The 22609-nt window shown below is 34.1% G+C and overlaps 1 protein-coding gene across 1 annotated transcript; it reads right to left on the bottom strand.

Moving 5' to 3' along the window:
* Positions 1-6912: 6912 nt before the first annotated feature.
* Positions 6913-18475, bottom strand: LOC149568727 (putative phospholipid hydroperoxide glutathione peroxidase). The gene is made up of 4 exons (XM_089816767.1): positions 18469-18475; positions 7420-7538; positions 7085-7252; positions 6913-6945 (listed from the first exon to the last, which is right to left on the bottom strand). Exons 1-4 carry the CDS (start codon positions 18473-18475, stop codon positions 6913-6915), a joined length of 327 nt encoding a protein of 108 aa, XP_089672893.1.
* Between the last annotated feature and the right edge of the window lie 4134 nt (positions 18476-22609).

Raw genomic sequence — 22609 nt, 5'->3', positions numbered from 1 at the left:
TATAAAGTTGCTAGCACTAAAATTTTGATGCTTCCACCACCTCCAGTAGTAGGAGATACATTGCAGAAGTTGAGTGTAGAGGAAGGAAAGTCAAATGAGAAGGAGGATACCTCAAAAGAAAAGGAGCAGGTTTCCATTCAAACATTGGTAGAACTACCAAAAACTGGCACTCCTACAAAGACCCTTCACAAGCCAAGCGCTGAAGTCACACTTTTGCAAATCTCAACTCCAGGCCCAAGATTCACCAGAGTGGCAAGGATACTTCACTATGGAGACCCTAAATTAGATGAAGAAATTGTAGTACCTTCCTCTGATTCCAAGACCATCACAATGGTGCAAATCAATGAAATGCAAAATGCATTAGACGTAAGGATGAGGCGGGAGATACTTAGGAAAGAGTTCAAACATAAGTAAGCATTATATGAGATTAAGGACATCTTTATGGATGCCTTCTACTTGCAATCACCAGATGAAGCGAAGCCAATAATAGAGCAACTATCATATATAGTTGACCAGGTGACTGATGAAGACTAGGATACTAATTCTAAACTCATGGAATGGTCTGAGAGAAAATTTCAAGGGAAAGTAAATGAGAAGATATCAAGTGGTATAGCACTTGAACAAGTTGAGTTGGCCAAGAAAATAGACAAGGTCAAAGTTGTACTTGAGAAAATTTTCTCATTGTACATAAAACTATGTGATTTTTCCAACTTCACACATGAAACAAGTCAGAGAATAATGAGCTTGGAAAGAAATTTGAAATTTTCTAGCATGCAACTGCCAAAGGATCCAACTCAATGTGAGAAGCATTTTGTACAATCGCTTCACACTCAAAGGGAGTTATCTATACTCATAGTAGAGAAAGCCAATATAAAGGCTAAATTGATGCAAATTCAATCCTTAATCACCCCACATTTGGAAGTCCTCCACAAGGAGCAAGTATATGTAGAATTTTTTTGTTAAGAAAGATCCAAATCTTTCTACACTTGATGGAATTGTACACCTTGCTGTAGAGACTTCCATCCAACACAAGTCACTTGACATTGCTTTGGATAATTGGGATGCAACTCTGAAAATAATAATGTAGGTAAATAGTAGTTTTTTGGCTAAGTATGGTATCACTCTTTAGAACCCTTTGACATTAGTGTAAAAAAGGGGGAGATATATGTTTTAGGGGAGATATAAGGTAGATATAATATTTTGATGAAGATATAACAAAGGGGGGGAATATTATAAATCTTGATTATATTCTTTCATTCATTTTGAGAATACAAAGGAAAGTTTTTAGATAGCCAAAAGGGGGAGATAAGACAAAGAGTATCAAGCACATAGAATTTTGGTTTCAAGAATGTCAAGGCACAATCATCTCAGGGGGAGTAACAAGGTACTTTGAACAAGTTTTGAACAAATTTTAAAATTTTGTGGATAAGGTACTCATAAGGATAGATTAGTGATGCATAGTTAAATGTTTTTGACACTCATGTCAAAGGGGGAGATTGTTGGTCTTAGAATGGTTTTGAAATTTGAGTGTCAACACACTTAACCACTTTTTATACTGAAGCCGAGTACACTATGTATGTCAAGCCATAGTTGGTGCCGAGTCAAATTTCCAATAGGTGTCAAGCATTACATAGGTGCCAAGCATTATATAAGTGCTGAGTCACAGTTGATGCCAAGCAAGTTAGAATGATTCATATGTCAAGTAATCTAGAACTATAAATGTGTCGAGCAAGACAAGATGTTATAGGTGTCGAGCAATCCAGGATCAAACATGTGTCGAGCATCAGTAGTCCAGTATGTGCTGAGTAACATAGAATTAGCATATGAGTTTGTGCCCTCACAAACTCATATGTAAACCATTTTTTGGAGTTGACATCGAAGGATTTCAAAGGTGAACAAGGCTAAGATCAAATCTTTTATATTTCCTATGCGATCAGCATGTAGCCAATCAAAAAAATGGAGAAGGCATGCAACCAATGATAAAAATGCAAGGAATGAGTGGGAACTTAAGATTCAATATGGATCGTAGATCCATACCTAACCCTAAGTCTTCACAATCTTTAAAAGGAGGATGAAAACCCCATTGTGTGTGAGTAGGAACAGTGTATGGGAAAACTATAGTGAAATTCAGAGTGAAGTGAGAAAGACTTAGAGGAATAGAGCAACAATTACACATCCAGTTGATCAGAACAAGACAAGGGATAAGAACAAAGATCAGATCAACTGGGGGTCACAATGGAGAGAGCAAATCAAGTGCCTAAATCCAACAATTAAAGAGTGCATACTGTTAGGTTTATTGCTCTAATACTTTCTTGCCATTGTATTAGATGTTGAAAATCTGACATTGATAGGTTAGCTTAACAGCTAGGTGGGATAACCTTTTGGAGAAAGTGATTGAAAATACTATTGTATTAGGTGGGTTTAATAACCTATTGTAAATCCTTTAACAGGGTTACACTTCATAAAAGTGTTTGTAAATCCTCTAACCAGGTCACTATTGATATAGTGTAAAGCCTTTAACAGAGCAGGCCTTTCATAGGACAGACCATCAAAAGTGGTCAAATAATTATTGCTACAGTAATATTTGTGGTTATCATCTCCACCCCAATTTTACCTTCTTATTCCTGGAGGGTTTCTAGGTTACTAAATCTAGTGTTATGAGTGTTTTTTGCATGTGTTTGCTTTATGTTTACTTAATATGTTTACATGCATGCATGTTATTTTCAGTTATTTGAATTAAAGGATTAGAAAAGGTTAAAAGCATTGTACTTTTGATTCACCCCCACCTCTCAAAAGTACTCTTCCCATTTTGAACATTCCAACATGCTTAGCATTAACTATAACTCCAATGATGTCACTCAACATGCACTACCTACTCAACACTTGAATCACTTGACACATACTATTTGTTTAGCATTTGAGTGACATGGCACTTGAGTGGCTCGACATTCACTATTTACTCAACATGCTCTATCTTATATGTTATGCTTGACATATGTTACTTGTTTGACATGAACTAAGTAAATGGCTTAAGTGTATAGGCACTCATTTGTCAAAACCAGAATGAGATCAACAATTATGTGCTCCCTCTTTATGGACATCCAAGGAGGAATGTTATTGTTAATAACAAAAATAGGTCACATTGAGTAAACACATCTCATATCTCCAAATGGATTGACACCGCTTGCTTCCAATGAAAGCTTGAGATTATGAGGTTCTTCTTTAAAGTGTGGCCATGTTTTTTCTATATCTTTAAATGCAGAACCATCTGTAGGCATTCACATAATGTCATCTTGACTTCTATTGTGTGCATAGAAATCCATAAATTTTGCCAAGCAAGTGCACCTGAATAATCATTCAAGATTGGAATAATGGGAATGTACTAAAGAACCTTGTGAGGTACTTTTTTTGTTATTTGATCTGACCGATATCTACTAATATGAAAATTAGGGCATTTTGTTGCAAATTTATGTTGTTTATGATATAGAATGTGATCATTGAGACATGCATGTATTGTCTAATACTTTATTCCAATTTTATTTATAATGGTAGATAATTCTCAGTATGAATGAGATAGAATGTTTGATGGTGGTAACAAAAACTCACCTATCAACCTACAACGACATATATAAATTGTTACTATAATGAATAGTATGGTATGCTAACATTGAAGATGACAAAAATGGCATACCTTAGCATACATGACATTGCTACATTGGATAAACCATTCATAGCCTTCAATTTCACCAAAAAAACTATAGCAAAGAGAAGAGTTATCTAGGAGCCTTGGTATAGGGGCTTGTGTTCCTTCTCAAGTATAGGTATATCAAGACCATCTTCATCACCATTATTAGATGCACTAGTACTATCATCATGAGCATCTTCATTAATTGCACCAATACCATCTTCTTCAATCATTCCCTTTGGCACATTATCATCTTCTTCCATCGGAGTGTTATCCTTAGCTTGGATATTCATACCTCCATTTTCCTCCAGTGGGAAATCCACATTCACCAATTGACAAAAATTGTAGCCCCCTTCAACATGACCATGTTGCCTATAATGACTCTAGGCTGTTGTGATTAGAATTCTTCAATTCTTTAAGCCCTTACACTTTTTGCAAGGAATATTACATTTATCAACTTTTCTTCAGAACTAAGACCACAATCTAGCAATCGTCTTGTTATTTTGTTTTGGGTTCATATATTGTCAGGCGTGGTCTTTCTTCACAAGAAAATATATCTATAAAATTATTGCACATGTTGTACTTAATTTTTATATCTACACATATTATTTTGAAAGAAAAATTTGGTGTAATTAATGTGTATATTTGCAAAAATATTGGACATGTTCTACTTAATGTTTATATCTACACATATGGTTTTGAAATAAAAAATTGGTATAATTAATGTGTATATCTACAAAAATATTGGACATGTTGTACTTAATGTTTATATGCACATATGGCTTTGAAAGAAAAATTTGGTCACCTTGCTCAAATTCGCCCATATTATAATCAATGAAAAGTTGTCCACTTACATAAAATTTCATTATTTGTGGTTAAAGATTTATTGTTAAGAAAATTGGCAAGGAAGTAAGGACAAAAGTTAGAAGAAGCCAAAGATTTTATTACAAGTATCACCTCCCAAAATCCAGTCACTAAAACAAAAAGAAAGAATTTGTAGAAATGCAAGATGTAGAAGTAGAAGAGTTCGACAAGGTTCCAATAAAATCAAATTTGTTAAATCTTCCAAAAAATTGGAATTCTTATATCCTCAATGTACAAAAAGTCAAAGTGGGGTTGTGGTGTAGGGGCCTAAGGTCCTAAACAAGATGGTTAAACATCAAATTTTGGATATATTAGGTGATTAATAAGTGTCCAAGCTGACACATGGCAATAAGTCAATCTCAAGCATCCTAGAATGCATTTTAGGAAAATTTATTGCATGTTGTAATAAGGCCTGTGGACAAGTTGTAGGTCAGTCAACATTGGTCAACACTATGAGTTGACCAAAAATATTCAATTTTATGCTTTTTAGAGTTCTTGCATGATTTATCAAGTTTTGGTAGGCATTTGAAGTCATTTTTCTGGAACTATTGAAAAGTTGCAAAAATTGTCAAAAAGTTGTCATGCAACTTTTCTTGAAATTTTGGAAGGTCAACAATGACCATTGTGTTTTGATTGAAAAAATAGAGGTGAATACATAAGGTAAAGAATCTTAGCCTATAAATTGAATGTTCTTCAACCTATGAAGGTTTTTGGTGTTATGATGTATGGAATTTGAATCAATAAAGCAATTTTTGGTGGGAAAATAAGTGCAGACAACAAGTACTATTTTGACAAGCAATTAGAGGAATGAAGTTACAAAAGAGGTTCATGATGACAAGAAGATGGTGATGGGTCAATGCAAGACCACAAACAATATAGAATTAGAGTCTCTTAATGTAGAGGCAATGAGTTATCCATGGACAATAAACACAATTGAAGTGTAGAAGAATGAAGTGAAAATAGTAAGGTTAAAGTTGTTGAATTGGATGAAGCCACCATTTTTGGCAATTGGTATGTTGAACAATCAAAGTATAGTATTTATGTCACCAAGGCAAGGTAAACCTTGTGTAAAGATGAAAAATATTGGTTCATGTGGAACAACTTTGAGTAGAGGTGGTCAATTTCCTCCAATCATGTTGACCTGATAAGTTTTAATTTCTTCATCAGTTCTTTGTGGAGAGTGATGATATAGCATGACCTATTCCTCAACAATTTTTGAAATTGCATCTGCAAATTGTATGTGTTGTTTATCATAGTTGACCAACTGATGATAATGTAGCCTATGGCTATAACTTCCATATCCAATTTTGAATCCATCATAAAGCACCTTTTCCCTAATCTAGTTGTGCCATCCCCTATTTGATTTGTTAACACAAATACATAAATTGTGGGAGACATAAATTGTAGGAAAAAATAACTTATTTACTATTATTTTACACTTGTTCATATACATGTCAAATATTTACTCACTACTACATACTACCCAACCAAAAATGATATAGGGACTTGAAGACTAGTTTTCAAAGGCAAGTGAAATAGGGGGAAGTTGACTTCTAGAATATGTTGCTCTATCTTAAACTTATAGGGAATCTTAAATAAAATATCTTGTTTTTAGAACAAGGAAAAGAATCGAGAACCTGGAATACAATGACTATAGACTAATGAAGAAGTGATTAGCAAATAAGTCTAGAGTTAGTACACCCCCACCTTGTCCAACCTCCTCTAAAATTTATACATACAATGGGAAGCCATACCTACAAGTAACAAGACCATAGATTGAATAATCATGGCACTATTTAGCATAGCTATAAAAAAAAAAAGTTAAGTATATCATTGACGAAATTAAAATAATTATGAAGTGATCATGCTTGGTAAGTTGGATAAAAGAACTAATGGTATAAGACTTTTTATGTAGAATATACAAAATAAAATACAACAATAGACTATAGTGGAATCAAAATTATTATAAAAAAGATTCATTGGGCATTTAAGCAAGAAAAATAACTTAGGTTTTCTTTCTTCTAATTATATAATGAGAAAAGATACATTAATTAAACAATACCATGAGAATCTATAGCCATGACTAGCTTATCTGTATCCATGAATAAATTAATTTGCATTATGTAAATGCTAAACCTAAACCATGAAAAACCTAAACCAGACACTCATATCAAATATTGACACTCAAAAAGTGAGTCATGAGCACTCTCCAATTATTGCAAAATATCACTATGTACTTTGAATGGTAACTACTAGTCCATTTTGTCTTGTATAGGCATAATAGAACCATGTCTCAATTAAAGTATTACTTCTTAAATTTAGTGTAAATAGGAAGAATAGCTATAACATAGCTTCTCAATGCATTAGGCAACACCCAACAATTTCTTGATACCTTCCTGCAAACATAAGATTACATATATTATCAATTATTCCTATAAGATGTGTTATCAAACAAATTAAACTAGTTTGAAAAGATTGTAAGTGCAATTTTCATAGAAAATTTTGACAAAATAACAAAATATGATTTTAAAGTACCTCAATATTCAACAGAGGTGTTGTGGGTGCATATCTATCAACTACATTTTCATCATTATCAACCAAAAACTTAGTGAAGTTCCATCTTATGCTATCACCAAAAAATCCACCTTTGATTGATTTCAAGAACTTGTAAATAGGGGTTTCATTACTACCATTGACCTCAACCTACATCATCAAAGTGCAATACAACCATAAAAGATAAAATTTGATAACTTTGTTTACTAGTTAAATGAAACTTGAAAAAAAATTCAATTATTTTATAATAACATTGCCCCTAAAAATATCTAGTAAATATGTCTAATAAGCAATCAAAATATAGCTAATATGCTAACCTTTCCAAAAATGGGAAACTTTGCTATAAAGCGAGTACATGCCACCTCTACAATCTCCTTGTTATCACCTAGTTCATGTCCACCAAACTGGTTGCAAGGGAAGGTTAGGATTTCTACTACTGTAGTTATCCATATTCATAGCATAAGGAATACTTGGTTGCTTTTTGGGTCTCTCTTGACAAGGCCTACCATTCAATTCCAAACCTGTCTTAACAAGGCCTTAAATATATGGTCGTTAACTTAAAAGATGCCCAAACTATGCTAATTATAAAAAGATTATGTCACAGTGTTCTTAATAAATTATGAAAGGTCAATACTTCATTCTAATTTGCTAATTTTGATTATTGTTGATTGTGAAGTAAGGGATGGTTGCATCTCCATTGTATGTGGATCCTCCAATGTTGATATTCAAAAGATCACATGTAGACCAGGCCATGGCATTAGGTATTTAAGTACTTAATCATGAGATATTACATGTCTAAGGGATGATTTTAATGTGTTTTTTTTGTTATTTTCTGCATTGGAAGCCTAGGAAAAGATGGGGAAGAAGCAACAGTGGAAAAAATTGATGTTCATAACATTATGTTTACTAGAATTAAAAATGGAGCAAGAATCAAGACTTGGTAGGTTGCTTAAATTTAAAACGTGAAATATTATATTTATTTCCCCTGTCATGATTCAAATAGCTTAAACTTCACATACCAAAGCTTAATTCCTAAAGCAAAATTGTTAAATGGTCAAAATTGACTTATCCTTTTTAAGCTTAATTTTTCGCCTTCATAATCCTTAGCAATATTACATTTACCTATATTTCTTGAACACATTTCTTAGTTAAATACAAGAATAAGTAGATCTTAGTGTACTTAAACTATTACATGGAGTCAACTAAAGATTAGATTATATTTTGTCAATGTATGAGTTGAGTGAGATTTATGATCTTTGTGAGCTGAATGAAGAAAGTAGAAGGAAACTAGAGGTATTAATAAAGCAACATGCAGAGGAAAAAGCTAAACATAAAATGGATAGTAAAGAAGATAAACATGTTGAGGAACCTATTAAGGCAGAGGATCAAGCAGATGGAAAAGGAATAGTCATTGAGATAGACTGAATAATGGAGCCAAGGGGAGAACAAATATCTAAAATAAAGGACAATAATGGTGAAGAGGACACACAAGGAGAGTTAGAACATGATGAGGCAGTAAATTCCCTATAGCATGAAGGAAACATGGAGTAGACAATCAACACTGTGATTGTAAATGTTGATGACAGTAGTAAAGGGAAAAGCCATTTGAAGATTGGATTAGTGAAAGAGGTAGAGAAGACCTCAATATATGTAGAGAATAGGGACATGGCCCTTGGAGAGGCTAAATTTTTTTTTCTATTATTAGCAAGTAATATTGGAATAAGATAGAATGCAATCAGAGGAATGAAGCTACAAAAAAGGTTCATGATGACAAGAAGATGGTGATAGGTCAATGCAAGACCACAAACAATATAGAATTGGAGTCTCTTAATGTAGAGGCAATGAGTTATCTATTGGTTAACTATACTTCTAGGCTCCCCCATAAAATAAGCTTGTGAAATCTAGAACCCAATATAGTTAGCTCTTTACATCAAAGCTCCAAAAGAGGGGAGCTATTCAAAAATAATCCCCAAATCATTGCCTAATACCCAACCTACATAATGTAATATACATGTTGATTACATTATGATTTACAAAAGAGCCCAATGATCATATGAAGACGAGTGTTAATCCAATCATTATCTAATGACAAAATGAACACTAGAGAGTCGAGCCAAAAATGGGTGTAAAAGATGCTCTCATTGATTTTGATCCAGAATTCAAATTGTAACCATGACACTAACAAAAGCCATCTGATATAAACACAAACTAGATCCCTAAGATGCATACAATATCTCCAAAAAATAAGTGAGATCCATAAAATTAAAACATGTGAGATCATAAAGAAGCCATGATTTAGATTTACTATGAAGCCCTTTGAAGCTAGCAATTACCAAGGTAGGCACATTCAGAAAAAGGCATAGCTAGAACACACAAGATTGCAAGGAAAAATTCTTTCTTGCAAGTATATTTTCCTCTACAATATGATATTTATAATAAAAAGAGTTTCCTTATTAAGTGTCATCTTGTTTTCACTAATATAATGAGACATCATTTCTAGAAGATACCATGGATAGTGATTAAGTATATTTGTAGTCAGTATGATAAGAGTATGTTTTCTTATGACTCTTATTAACAAGTGCTAATTTATGGCCGACATGTTATAACCCTAAAACAGTTTAATACTTGTATAAAAGGGTTTAGGGTTGGGTATTTTCATGATGTTGTGATGCGAAATTGCTTCTTGCGGCAGTATTGAGCTGTAAGGGATTACAGATTGTAATCAGGTTGTAATCACTAGATTGTAATAATATTGGACTTGCAGTTTGGTGGACGTAGCCCAGGGATTGGGTGAACCACGTTAAATCTTGGTGCCTTGTGTTCATTTTTGTGTGATCTATTATTTTCTGTTATTGGTTATATTTGCATGTAGTTTTTATTTATGTTCGTGGTTTATCCTAACAAAAAGTCATTCTATTTTTTTAGGGCATCGACAAGGCATAACTTAGACTCTTTCAATATAAGGCATAGATCATTTTCTTATCTTTTTAAAACTATGGTTCCAATTAGAATGTTTTTTTCCTATTTTCTCAGAAGATCAATCATATCATGAAATATATTTCTAATCTATGCTTTGAATTATATCTAATATTCATCATCAAAATGAGGAAATAATGAGTATAAAATTGTGGATACGAACCTCACTATTTAGTAATCATTATTTTCTCATTTTATATATATATAGTTCAATCCATAAAACTTGCATTGAAGTTCCACATCTTTTCTAAAAAATTGTTTGAATGAAATTTTACTTTCCCCATGTTTAAGGAAGAAACACCTAATATAGATAAGATAATTGAAAACCAAAAGTTTAACAACTCTATCCTATGAACCAATACTATTTAAAGTTACCAAGAGAAGGGTAGGACAATGTTAAGTCTCTACAATGATTTTCAACTCTCACATTTAGTAAGTTAAGTTGCAGTTCAGTCATTTTAAGACTTGTTTTCTAGTATTTTTAGTTCCTTATTCCAATTTGTTTTCACTAGTTCTTAACAAACTAACCTATTTTCACTTTTGAAGAGTTTAATATGTTTGAAATATATAGGAGCTTATTTGTTGGGGTTCATTCATTTTGTGGGCTGGTCTAAGGGGTAAATTAGTAGTCATAAGATGGACCAGATTAATGAATGGAGCTAGGCTAGTTTTCATGAACGATCTCACAGACCTCAAAACCATTGACCATATATTTAGATAACAAACTTCCTTCACAAGTGCCCTATGGGGTTCACAGTCTATTCAACCCACTTCAATACAGAAACTCTTACACAATTCACAAAACCATTGACCATATATTTAGATAACAAACTTCATTCATAAGTGCCCTATGGGGCTCACAGTCTATTCAAACCAGCTCAATAGAGAAACACTCACATAGTTCACAACACCAATGAAATTTCATTTTGAATCATCAAAATTAATAATTATTGATTGCTATCCAAAACATTGATATTAAAAAATTTCACAAGACCTCATAAAATATTTGTTAAAATAAATTAATCACTGCCCAACTAGTCAACGTATACTAGAACATTGTTGTGGTCGGCCATGTTAGCATTTTTTCCACAAAAAATTCTATAATTAGAATGAAGAAAGGATTATGCAAGACAAGATTGTGATACTAGAAACTACTAGAAACAAAATTTGGAAATTTGAGGAACAAAAGAAAGTGAAAGAAATACCTCCACCTGCACTCTCGATGATGAATTCTGATTCTTTGGTAGTTGACTTTTCTTTGATCCTCACTACAAGGTAGATAAATGATAAACTCTCCAACTGGGCCTATTATTCAATATGAGATCCCTTCGAAACCTCACCTCCAATAGCTCTCGCGACATGCGACAAAATAGCAAATAAACACATTTTCACCAAATCTCAAGTTGGGGCTTTGTGTGGGCAAAAAGAAAAACAAATCACCATGAAATAGCTCCCAAGAAAATAAAATAACCATCAAATACCTCCCATGTGCAAAAAATATAACCAAAATTTAGGAATCTAAGTAGAAATCTAGGGTAGAAATTAGAAATTTGTTTAAAGAATTTTAGGGCAACTACCAATATGGATATTTCAAAACCCTAATGATGGATGCATGGATGGGTCTCAATTGTAAGGCCTAATGAGGTACCTATGAACAAACATGAGAGAAGGATAGGAGTCGATGTGAAGATCTAAGAGTTACTTCTATCTAAAATGTTCCAAGCACTAAATAACACAAAAACACAAAGATACCACAAAATTGAGAGCATAAATCAGAGTTCAACAATTCATTAATATGTTGTTACAATTGATACAAGCAGAGTGTTAGGATTATGATTAGTCTCCTAATGATATGCATCCATGTTGTAAGTTGTAAATGTTGTGATATACTCTAAACCAATCCCAATATTAAGTCGATATGTGATTGTGATAGCCCAAACTCTTGGTAACAACATGTATGATTGAGATCTTATTGCAATTTGAATATCACGATGAGTCTTAGTGGTTGGCGATCTAAACTAATCAACTATATTGAATGAAATTTCACTACAAAATCTAAGAAATAATGAATCACAATTTTCTTTTTTTTTATTATGAACCTAAGTTGGTAGAAATTTTGACCAACTTGGGCATAAAAACAAAAAAAGGTAATAAACAGCTCTCTACCTGAGTTGGTAAAAAATTTAGGCCGAAATTTGACCTACAAAGTACTAGTATGGACTTTTAGCTATGCTCTGATTTCACAAATTTGACAAGGAAGATATCTTTGATCTTTGATTTTACAATTTTGACACCAACGATTCTCTAACATTCCATAATTTTGATATTACAAAGGAACATTTATTTCATTAATTAATTGACAAAAGAGTTTATGTCAAGGATTTATTTAATTCATCCAATTTTCTCTCAAGTATAACATTAATCAAGGATGACTTGTGCCAAGGATTTAAAGGAAATATGGTCATTAAATGTGTTATGCCTTCATCATAGATATAAGGACATTTGGTAAGTTTGTTCTTTTATAAAAAAACATTCTTGTGCATTTTTCTATCTTTGTCTTGTAGAGCAGAAGATATAGGTTTACTAGTACAATCACGTGATGAGAATGCAGTACCTCACCTAGTCATGCAACCTAGGTTGGCACCAACTGAAGAAGATCATTTTGATGTCATAAACAACATGTATGCACCTATATGAGATTTGTAGACAACATATGCCCAGTACTAGAGTGACTACCATGAGATATTGATAGAAGAGGAAAAAGGGGAAGCTATGAATATTCTTGTCAAAGTGTCGGATGAGGAGGTGGTCGAGCACTTGGAAGAATTTCTTGATATGATGAGAGAATTATAATATCTTTTGAGATCTCTTTTTCTAATCAATAACAAGTTGTAGTTAGTTTTTAGTTAGTTAGGATGAATAGGCCTAGAGTTTTTTTTTTGCATCCTTTTGTGTTCTATAAGAAAGGATACCAAGACCTTGTATATAGGTATGAATATAGTTATAGAAAAGAAATACAAACATTGTAAATATAGGCATGCATAGCAAAAATTAAATACTATAACTTGTTATAGCTCAATTGTACCTTATCTTTAGATCAATAAAATATATAGTGTTCTTTTCTGAAAGGTAGGGAAACAATCGTTGACTTTGTTGAATTTAAATTTCTCTTAGATTTATACTATTTGCAAAACAAAATTGAGGCAAACTATTGGAAACAAAACTCATATGATTATGTATGTTTTGTGTAATTGGTCTTCAGTTTGAAGTAAAATTTAATTATTTAGGCTTTGTTAAAATCTCTTAGTTTGGTTTCTCATTAGTCGATGGTGGCACGCCTGTCTTGGAGACATAAGATTAATTTAGTAATTGTTAAAGTTGACTCTCTTCTCCAATTTGGAAGGCACTAGTCATATCAAAATTTGAAACTTGAGGATGACTCTGTGGTGTTAATCTCATTATGGTTTTGACAAAGTAGTGACAAAACACTTAGTCATTATTTAGCAGAGAGTAGTGCAAGTTGAGTGCATAGTGTATGTCGAGCAAGTCTCCAAAAAATACATGCTTAGTAATATAACAATTAGTGTCGAACACTAGTATGTGTAGAGCAGTTAGTTGTGCCAAGTCACTTGGGTGCCAAGAATACAGAAGGAGCCAAGTAGTCAGTATGTGCCGAGTGATCAGGTGTTGAGAAAGAGTGTGGGCTGAGCCATTCAAAAGTTGAGTATCAGTATAAAGAGCACAGTGAAGGTTAGGCATCAGGGTTTATTGATGCCAAGTTACTAGTCTTTGACGTAGATGTTTTTTATGGCACAAACTTCTATGTGAACCATTTTTGGCCAAAATGAACATTAATTATTGATATTAAGAAATAAGGATCCAATAATATTATGAATCCTTGTGCATTGCATGGAACAAATCATATAAAAGGAAGAGTTGGGTGATAATAAGGATCAACCACAATCATTGATTATAACCTAGCCCATCTCCATGATGCTTACAAAAAGTGGTAAACCCTGAAGAACATTATGAATGTGAAGAGAACATTTCAATGTGGAAATGATGGCTAAGTTATGGAACTACAATGCAAGATTAGTCTGAGAAAAATAAAGACAAGCAGTAAAATGATAGAGAAGATAGATCTAGTCAGGAGGATCAATACATAACCAGTAAAGAGGAAATTTGACATCAAGTAGCAAGGTGTTAACCAAAAGATTAGGCATTGAATCATTCTAATAGGTGATACAAAGTAAATCTCTTAACATAGTAGTCTTAACAAGGTTTTGTAAATCTCCTAACAGAGTGCTTGCTTAGTTGTGATTTTAAATCCTTTAATTAAGGTGAGACCTAATAGTCTTGTGAGCCTTTAACAGGGCAGATCTTTCACTAGGTAGATCATAGCTTGTGATCACAACTTGGTAGCCATAATAGGCCACACTTTAAAACTATAGTAGTGAAGATTTGTGGGTGTCATCCCCACCCCAATTTACCTTCTCCTTGGAGGGTTTTTGGGTAACCAAAATCTTATGTGTTATGAGTTGATTTATTTCATGCTTTAGATGTGATGAGGTAAAAATTTTAAGTGTTGATTTACCCCCCCGCCCCCCCCCACCAACGAACTCTCGGAACTTACTTTCCCATTGTTAATTCCAACAATTGGTATCAAAGCTTTGTTCTCTAGAAAAGAAAGTTTGACAACTTTGGAGGTAAGATCTTGAAGATGGAAGTCTACAAATTGGGAAAGACTATTGAGAACCAGAAGATTGAAATACAACTTGCCCTATGTCAACTTAAGGAGGCAAGAGATAAACTGCAACAATCATTAAAGAAAAGAAAGGAATTGGCCATTCAACAAAATGACACTTAATATCAAGAAGAAGACACTACTAGATTATTTGAGGATAAAAAATCAAATGAATTTGATGCAACTATTGCAAATCTAGTGGAAAAGAATAGTGCCCTAAATGAAGAAGACGGGAATCTGAAAAAAGAATAAGAAACTTAGTCAGTATTGTTATGTGAGACAATTGAACTGAAAAAGAAAGCTAAAGAAGATAGAGCCATGATTGAAGAAGACAAAAGACTTAGCTAATATACTTGAGGAGAAGTCATCAGATGTGCAAAAGTTATCAAGAATTCAATTTGACATGATGAATCAGCTAATGATTGCAAATCAAGAACCGAATAGGAAAGACATTGAGATTAAAACTTGGAAAACACAGAATGCCCTACTGCAAAATGAATTGAAGATAGAAAAGGAAAAGCTTAACAAGCCTAGTGAAGCCATAAAGTATTTTGAAAAATTGATGGAAGCACCAAGGTCAAACAATGACACAGTTGGATTGGGTTATTCTACTACTTAGAGAGGAGAATCATCTAGAAGTGATGAAAAAAGGACTACAAGGGAAAGACCAATAAGCCCACTTGTCATCATTGTGGAAAATTGGGTCACATAGTAAATGTCTACGAGAGCAACACTAGAAATTAAAGTCCTAAGTAGAAATTCAAGGAACATTGCCACAACTACAAGAAGCAAGGACATAAGGCACATGAATGCAAGACAAAGACCATCAACACTCAGAGATTTGAAGGATACTATTACAACTATCAAAAGTATGGACACAAGGGATATGAATGCAAATCCAAACAAAACTGGACATCAAACAAGCGAACCAAGGTACGTCATCATGGGAATACTTATGATTGGGATTACAATACAAGGTATAGTTGTCATTATTGTGGTGAGTATGGTCATGTTGCTATAAATTGCATTAGGAAACATTTCATAGGTAATTACAACAAATAGTTGAATGTGGTTGTATGCTTTAGTTGTCTTAAGACTGATCGTGTAAGAAGAAACCGTCCAACTCAGTCACCGGCACCAAGCAATGAATTCAACAAAGGCAAAGAAAAGGTAGATGTTGAAAAGACAAAGATGTAGATGAACAAGACATGGAAAAATAAAGAAGATTGCAACACATCAAGTCAGTATGAGGTCATTTCATCCAATGGATCAAGTGATCACATCACCCCCAAATAGGCAATCAAAGGTATGCATGGAACTGACATCTAAAATGATATATTTTGTATTAGTTCCAAACATTCAATTAATGAGAAGGATCTATCAACATATATGAAGATGCAATGAAGTGATTAGAACAAAGAGATATTCTATTATTTTGAATCATTACCGAGTATTGGAAGTATTACAGTAAGTGTCAAGTAATCAGGTACTATAGAGACTGTCAAACTAGCTATGATAGCTGAGTGAATTGAAAACCCTATAGCGACTGAGCTTACTACTGTATATGCACTAACCATTAATTGTGAGGTTTTGAAGGCTATTTACTAAATTTTTTGAGTCATTTGCATTTACCAAAGATCAAAGAGCATGAAGATGATTTGAGCAAGAGATTTGAACAACTACATACCAAATTCAACTGCTAACATTTTTACATCGATTGAAAGGTATTTCACTTGTGTTGAGTTATATTGTTTTGCATTTTGCAAACCCTAGCAAGTGAATTATGGCAACAAGTTCATTGGCGGGAGTAAGGAAGGAAGGTAAAGAGGTTACCAATGTACAATTAATCAATAATCATGTTCAAAAACCACCATTTCGTGCTATTCTAGAGATTGCATACAAAGGAGATTAGTCTAGTGCATTATCAACCATTCTATCCAAGGTTTTAATGATTCAGGAGGTTAGATGTTGTTATACATGCAAGGTTGGAGAAGTTGGTGATTTAGAAATCAGAGAGACTTATCAAAAGTTGTGTGAGAATAGTGTTTTGAAGGTAGAAAACAAGATTGTAGAGCAAAAAGGGTTAACACATGCCCTAGATTTTTCACAAGTTTTCAAAACTCAATGGAAAAAGATCATATTGAACCAAATATATGATAAACAGATATGGTTGGAGAATGGACCTATCAAAATATCAAAGAGGATCATTCATAGAGTGATGGGGTATCCTACCCTAGATAGGTCGAAGATATTAAGGAGTGATGCAATAGAAGTAATTAAGAAAAATCATGGAGCCGTATGGAATAAAAGGGGAATGTCAATCAATACAATTAAAGACCCTATTATTGCATTCGCAGTGAGAGTGATAGCACACAAATTCTACTAGTCAAGTCGACTCAACAGTGTGTCATGCATTACCATTGACCTAGGCTACAAGATCATAATGAAAGATCATTCTTATGACCTAGCCGAGTTGTAGCTTCAACAACTTTTATAAAACCTAAAAGCTACTAGAAAGACAAAGAGTTCTTAATGTAAGTTTGGTTTACTCCTTGTCTATACATTTTTTTATGTGCAAAACACATTTCCTACATTTGGCAAGGTAGTATGGAAGTCTAGTCGGTCTGTTACCTGACAGATAGGTGAATTCATTGAGCAATTAGGAGAGAATTTTGATTCAGTTATGACTCATTATTTTGAAGATTTCAAGAAATCTATGAAGCAGAGGTCAAGAATTCTTGTATCTCTAGTAGAGCACATTATAATGATATTTTTTTCCTAGTAGATATTGACTATACTTATGTTTGGGCAACAATTCCAAGGGTTAGATGGTTGAGACCACTACCATATGAGATAAATGTTAGAGTAATTATTTGTTTGCACTTATTAATTAAATCACTTTTATTTAATTAATTAAGTTGCCTATTACTCTAGTTTGTTAAGCTATATTGTAGGTGCATATAATTAATATTTTATTAATTATATTATGCAACCTAGCTTTTTTAGGTTTTAGGTTACCCTTTTCGAGTTTCAATCTCCTTTTATAAGGATTGATCTCTTTGTATTTTTCATTATGAAGATCCATTGAATAATATTTTCTTCACCTGAGTTTTTCAGATCAAACCCTTGCCTCTTCTTATCTTTTTCTTCTCTGTGATAGGTTTTTTGCATGCAGGTTTTCTTGGGCTTCGTGGATTTGTTGTGCACTTTTGCTCAAATCCTACATGGTATTAGAGTCATATCTGTTGTAGCTTGTTCGATGTTTCAAGGAAAAAAGAGAACAAAGGTTTGGCGGATTAGATCTGGTTTTTTTTGGGCTTTTTCTGAGAAAATAGGGGGGCACTAATTTTCGGAGCAGTTTGAGGCCAAACAGACCTCACGAATGGATTCAAAAGGCATCAAAAGCCCCATTTTGATATAAAATTTATCCAATTTGGACAACGTTGGTTCGAGAGGCAATTTTTTTTTTTTGCTTGCAGGGTCATACAGCCTCTGCACACGTTACAAGCTGATATTTTTATAAAAAAATCAAAAATTGGCCCCAAAAAAAAGTTTTCTAGCTAGCTTAACTTTTTCGACGTCGAAAAATTATTTTTCAACACAACCTGGCTTTGGCGTCAGCTTTTTGAAATTTGGCGTTACATACCAGTCATCGCTCGCCTGCAGCTCCCGCACCACCCACTCTTTGCTCTGTCAATTGCACCCCACCCCGCTCCTCCTTGGCACCTCCCCGGTCGAGCTCAGCTCCTCCACCACCTGGCCGCAACTCTACTGGTGGTGCGAGGGTGGTGCAGTGTTTTTAATTTAAATTCTTTTTTTTAATTTTAAAAAAATAATTTTTTCATGCATTTCAAAGGGCTTAGAGGTTTTTTTTTCCTTAACTTGAGCATACAGACGTATTTTTTCGATCCAAAATATGCGCCTGAAAGTTGGTTCTGAGACGAAGATGATGGTATAGGTGTTTTTGGGTTTTGATGTAGTTTGGTTGCCTATTTTGACAATCAAAGCCGGATGTTCTATTTTGCACTCCGAGAGGTGTATCTTGAGCATCCAATCTTCATTTTTTGACTTCTTTATATTGCTGGAAAGCTCTTTCTGTGCTCTTTCTAGTGATGCTAGTTGTTGTTCCAGATTCTGTTCTAGGCACATCCAATTTAGTCTTTTGCATTTTAGCATTCTAGTGGATATCTTGTTTGTTTCAAGTTCGAGGATCAATTTTGCTGCTTTAGATACTTCATTTTGGGCTCCTCCTTCTATTGTATCAACCTTATGCTTTTTCTGATCATTGTTGATATTCATTGTAAGCATCTTTATGCAATGCACTGAGATAAAGTGCCACTCTTGCGTTTCGAGATCCTTTTCATCATTATATCAACGCACTAAGATAAAGTGCCACTATTGTATCAACCTTATGCTTTTTCTGATCATTGTTGATATTCATTGTAAGCATCTTTATGCAACAAATTGAGATAAAGTGCCACTCTTGCGTTTCGAGATCTTTATGCAACGCACTGAGATAAAGTGCTACTTGATTCTCACTCTTCTGAAGTGATGCCCTGTTAAAGGCTTGCCCTGTTAAAGGCTTACAACACACTGTTAAATGTGACCTTGTTAGAGGATTTCACCAAACTGTTAGGAATGGGCCTGGTTAAAGGACTTTAGAACATTCACTGGGAATGTCACCCTGTTAAAGGATTTATCTCATGGCTATCAAACCAACCTAAGTCCATAGGATTTAAACTAATTGTTACAATTGCTTGAAAGTAACAACAATGAACTTTTGATCTGATATAACTTACAACATACTTTGCAGATTTTAGATCACACTTTCAGTTTAGTCCTTATGCTTGGCTTTTATCTCTTCAGCTCTGATTGCTTGTCATCTATTCAAGCTTCGTCTCCTTGAGTCTTCTAACTCACTGTACTAATGCATCCATATCAGGGGTCTTCTTACTGAAACAGAGTAACTATGCTCTCTTTCCTCTTTTCCACCTTCTTCAGCACTTTACACTTTCATGCTTGACCACCCCTCTCTCATTTTTTTTCATTAACTAATGACTCCTTATATAGAGATCTGATATGCCTTTGCCGCTCAATTCTCCCTCTTCACTTTTAGGGTTTCAATATGGATTAGGTAAAATACAATGTATCTACCCCATATCTTGTTCTCTTCTAGAAACTTCGCCAGTTGTATCCTCAAAAATGTTTTACATGGTGTTCTGTGCCACCAGCTCATCATTCTTATCTTCTATTTAATTTACAAACTTCTAAGTAATAACCTTGTCGGCTTAGTTCTAGCGAATCTTCGATCTTCGAAATAATGCAGGAACTCGGCATTATTTGTTTTACTGATGCTCGGCATCTCAGTGTTACTCGGCATCTACACAAAACTGTGTTACTCGGCACTTACAGAAAACTGTGTTACTCGGCACCTACAGAAAACTGTGTTACTCGGCACCTACAGAAAATTGTGTTACTCGGCACCTACTCTTTACTCGGCACCTGAAGATCACTCGGCTTATATGATATACTCGGCACATGAAGATCACTTGGCTTATATGATATACTCGGCACCTTCTCTTAGTTGAGCTTTGTAAAAGACTTAGCTAACACCTAACCTCTTTAATATGTTTCAGTGTGCCCTTTTTTCTGTATCTTATAGTATGTTATCAAATACACTTTTTCATCAATGGCTTAGCTGATCCTAGTACTTCATTACAACATCATAACTTCAACCTTTCTCTAGGTGTTCTAGTTACATCTTATTGATTTCCACCACCTTGTCAACCAACTAATTGATAGTATTTGGATCACTAAAGCAATTGTCATTCCTATCCTGCAAGTAGCAAGTTTGACATCAATGACAAAACAATGATTGAGAACATTCTTTATAATTCCAACAACTCTTATTATCAATTCAATTATTTCTAACAATCTCCCTCTTTGGCATTGATGGCAAACCAAACTGATCAATGGATCAACTTAGTTACCACCAAAACTGATTGTATATATTATCTGCTTCTTTTCTGTGCTGTTGCATCTTTACTACTGATCGCATATATCTCCCTCTTTCATATATATCCCCCTCTTTCTTTGCATAGATCAGTTTCGTCATATTTCTCCCTCTTTGACATATATGCCAAAGATGAAGCATCTTTGTCATGCAAAATATAAGCTTTGGCTTTTTCTTTGTCTTTCTCCCTCTGTCACCATGCTTGTGACTGATTTGGAGTTTTTGTTCCTGCTGTCATCCTTTGCATCAACCTGTTACTGTTCCAATGTTTGATTTCTGTTGATGCAAGGCAGCTTCCTTGTTGCCTTAAACTGCTTGAGTTAGGGGTATTACCCCCAACTTGCCTCTAAGATATTCATAAGCATCCTTGGGCAATGGTTTGGTGAAAATATCTGCAATTTGTTCCTTTGTGTGAATGTACTCCAGCTTCACTTGTTTGTCTTCTACCAATTCTCTGACATAATGATACTTGATTGCAATGTGCTTGGTTTTTGCATGCATTACTGGATTTTTGGATATGTTTATAGTACTTGTATTGTCACAATACAATATCACAGGTTTGGTTACCTCTTCTTTCATTCCATTCAATAGATGTGTGAGCCATACAATGTTTGTGCAATTGACTGTAGCTGCCACATATTCTGACTCTGCAGTGGACTAGGATGTGCATGTTTGTTTCTTACTAGTCCAGGTAACTAGCCTTTTGCCTAAAAATAATGCACCTCCACTTGTGCTTTTTCTATCATCAATGTTTCCTCCCCAATCTGCATCAGTGTATGCATTGAGTTCAAATTTCTCACTCTTTTTGTAGTATAGACCAAAGTTATCAGTTCCTTTGAGATATCTCATTATTCTTTTTACTGCTATAAGATGGTTTTCTTTAGGATTAGCAGAGAACCTAGCCACTATTCCAACTGCTAATGCTATGTCTGGTCTGCTGTGTACTACATACTGTAATTTTCCAATCATGGATCTGTACATTGTTTGATTGATTTCAGCTGACTCATCATTTTTGGACAGCTTATTTCCTGTGGCCATTGGTGTGCTGACTGGTTTGGATTCCTCCAGTCCAAACGTTTTAAGAATCTCTTTGATGTACTTTGATTGTGTAATAAATATTCCATTTTTGAGTTGATGTACTTGTAAGCCAACAAAAAATTTGATTTCTCCAAACATAGACATCTCAAATTCATGTCTCATTTTGTCAGCAAAGCCTTTGCAAAGTACTTCCTTTCCACCAAATACTATGTCATCCACAAAAATTTCAGATACAATAATGTCTTTACCTTCTTCTGCTTTGATGTACATGTTGTTATTATCATCAGTTCTTTCAAATCCAATTTGCACTAGATACTTGTGAAGTCTCTCATACCATGCTCTTGGTGCTTGTTTCAAACCATAAAGTGCTTTGTGTAGTTTACACACCATATCCCTGTTGTTTTTATCAACAAATCCTTCTGGTTATTCAATGTAGACTTCTTCTTCTAGTATACCATTCAAGAAAGCAGATTTTACATCCATCTGATAGACTTAAAAAATTTTGTAGGCAGCATATGCAAGCAAGGTTCTTACTCCTTCCATCCTAGCAACAGGAGCAAATGTTTCTCCATAGTCTATTCCTTCTTCTTGAGCATAACCCTTGCATACTAGTCTAGCTTTGTTTCTGGTAATCTCACCATTCTCATCCAGCTTGTTCCTGAATACCCACTTGGTGCCAATCATATTTTTGTCAATTGGTTTGGGAACCAAACTCCAGGTTTTGTTTTTCTTTATT

The sequence above is a fragment of the Cupressus sempervirens genome, chromosome 3 (assembly GCF_028749045.1).
Source record: "Cupressus sempervirens isolate cs-2001-9-10 chromosome 3, ASM2874904v1, whole genome shotgun sequence".
Lineage (NCBI taxonomy): Eukaryota > Viridiplantae > Streptophyta > Pinopsida > Cupressales > Cupressaceae > Cupressus > Cupressus sempervirens.
Note: the sequence above shows the minus strand (reverse complement) of the source record. Positions and strands in the feature narration are given on the sequence as shown.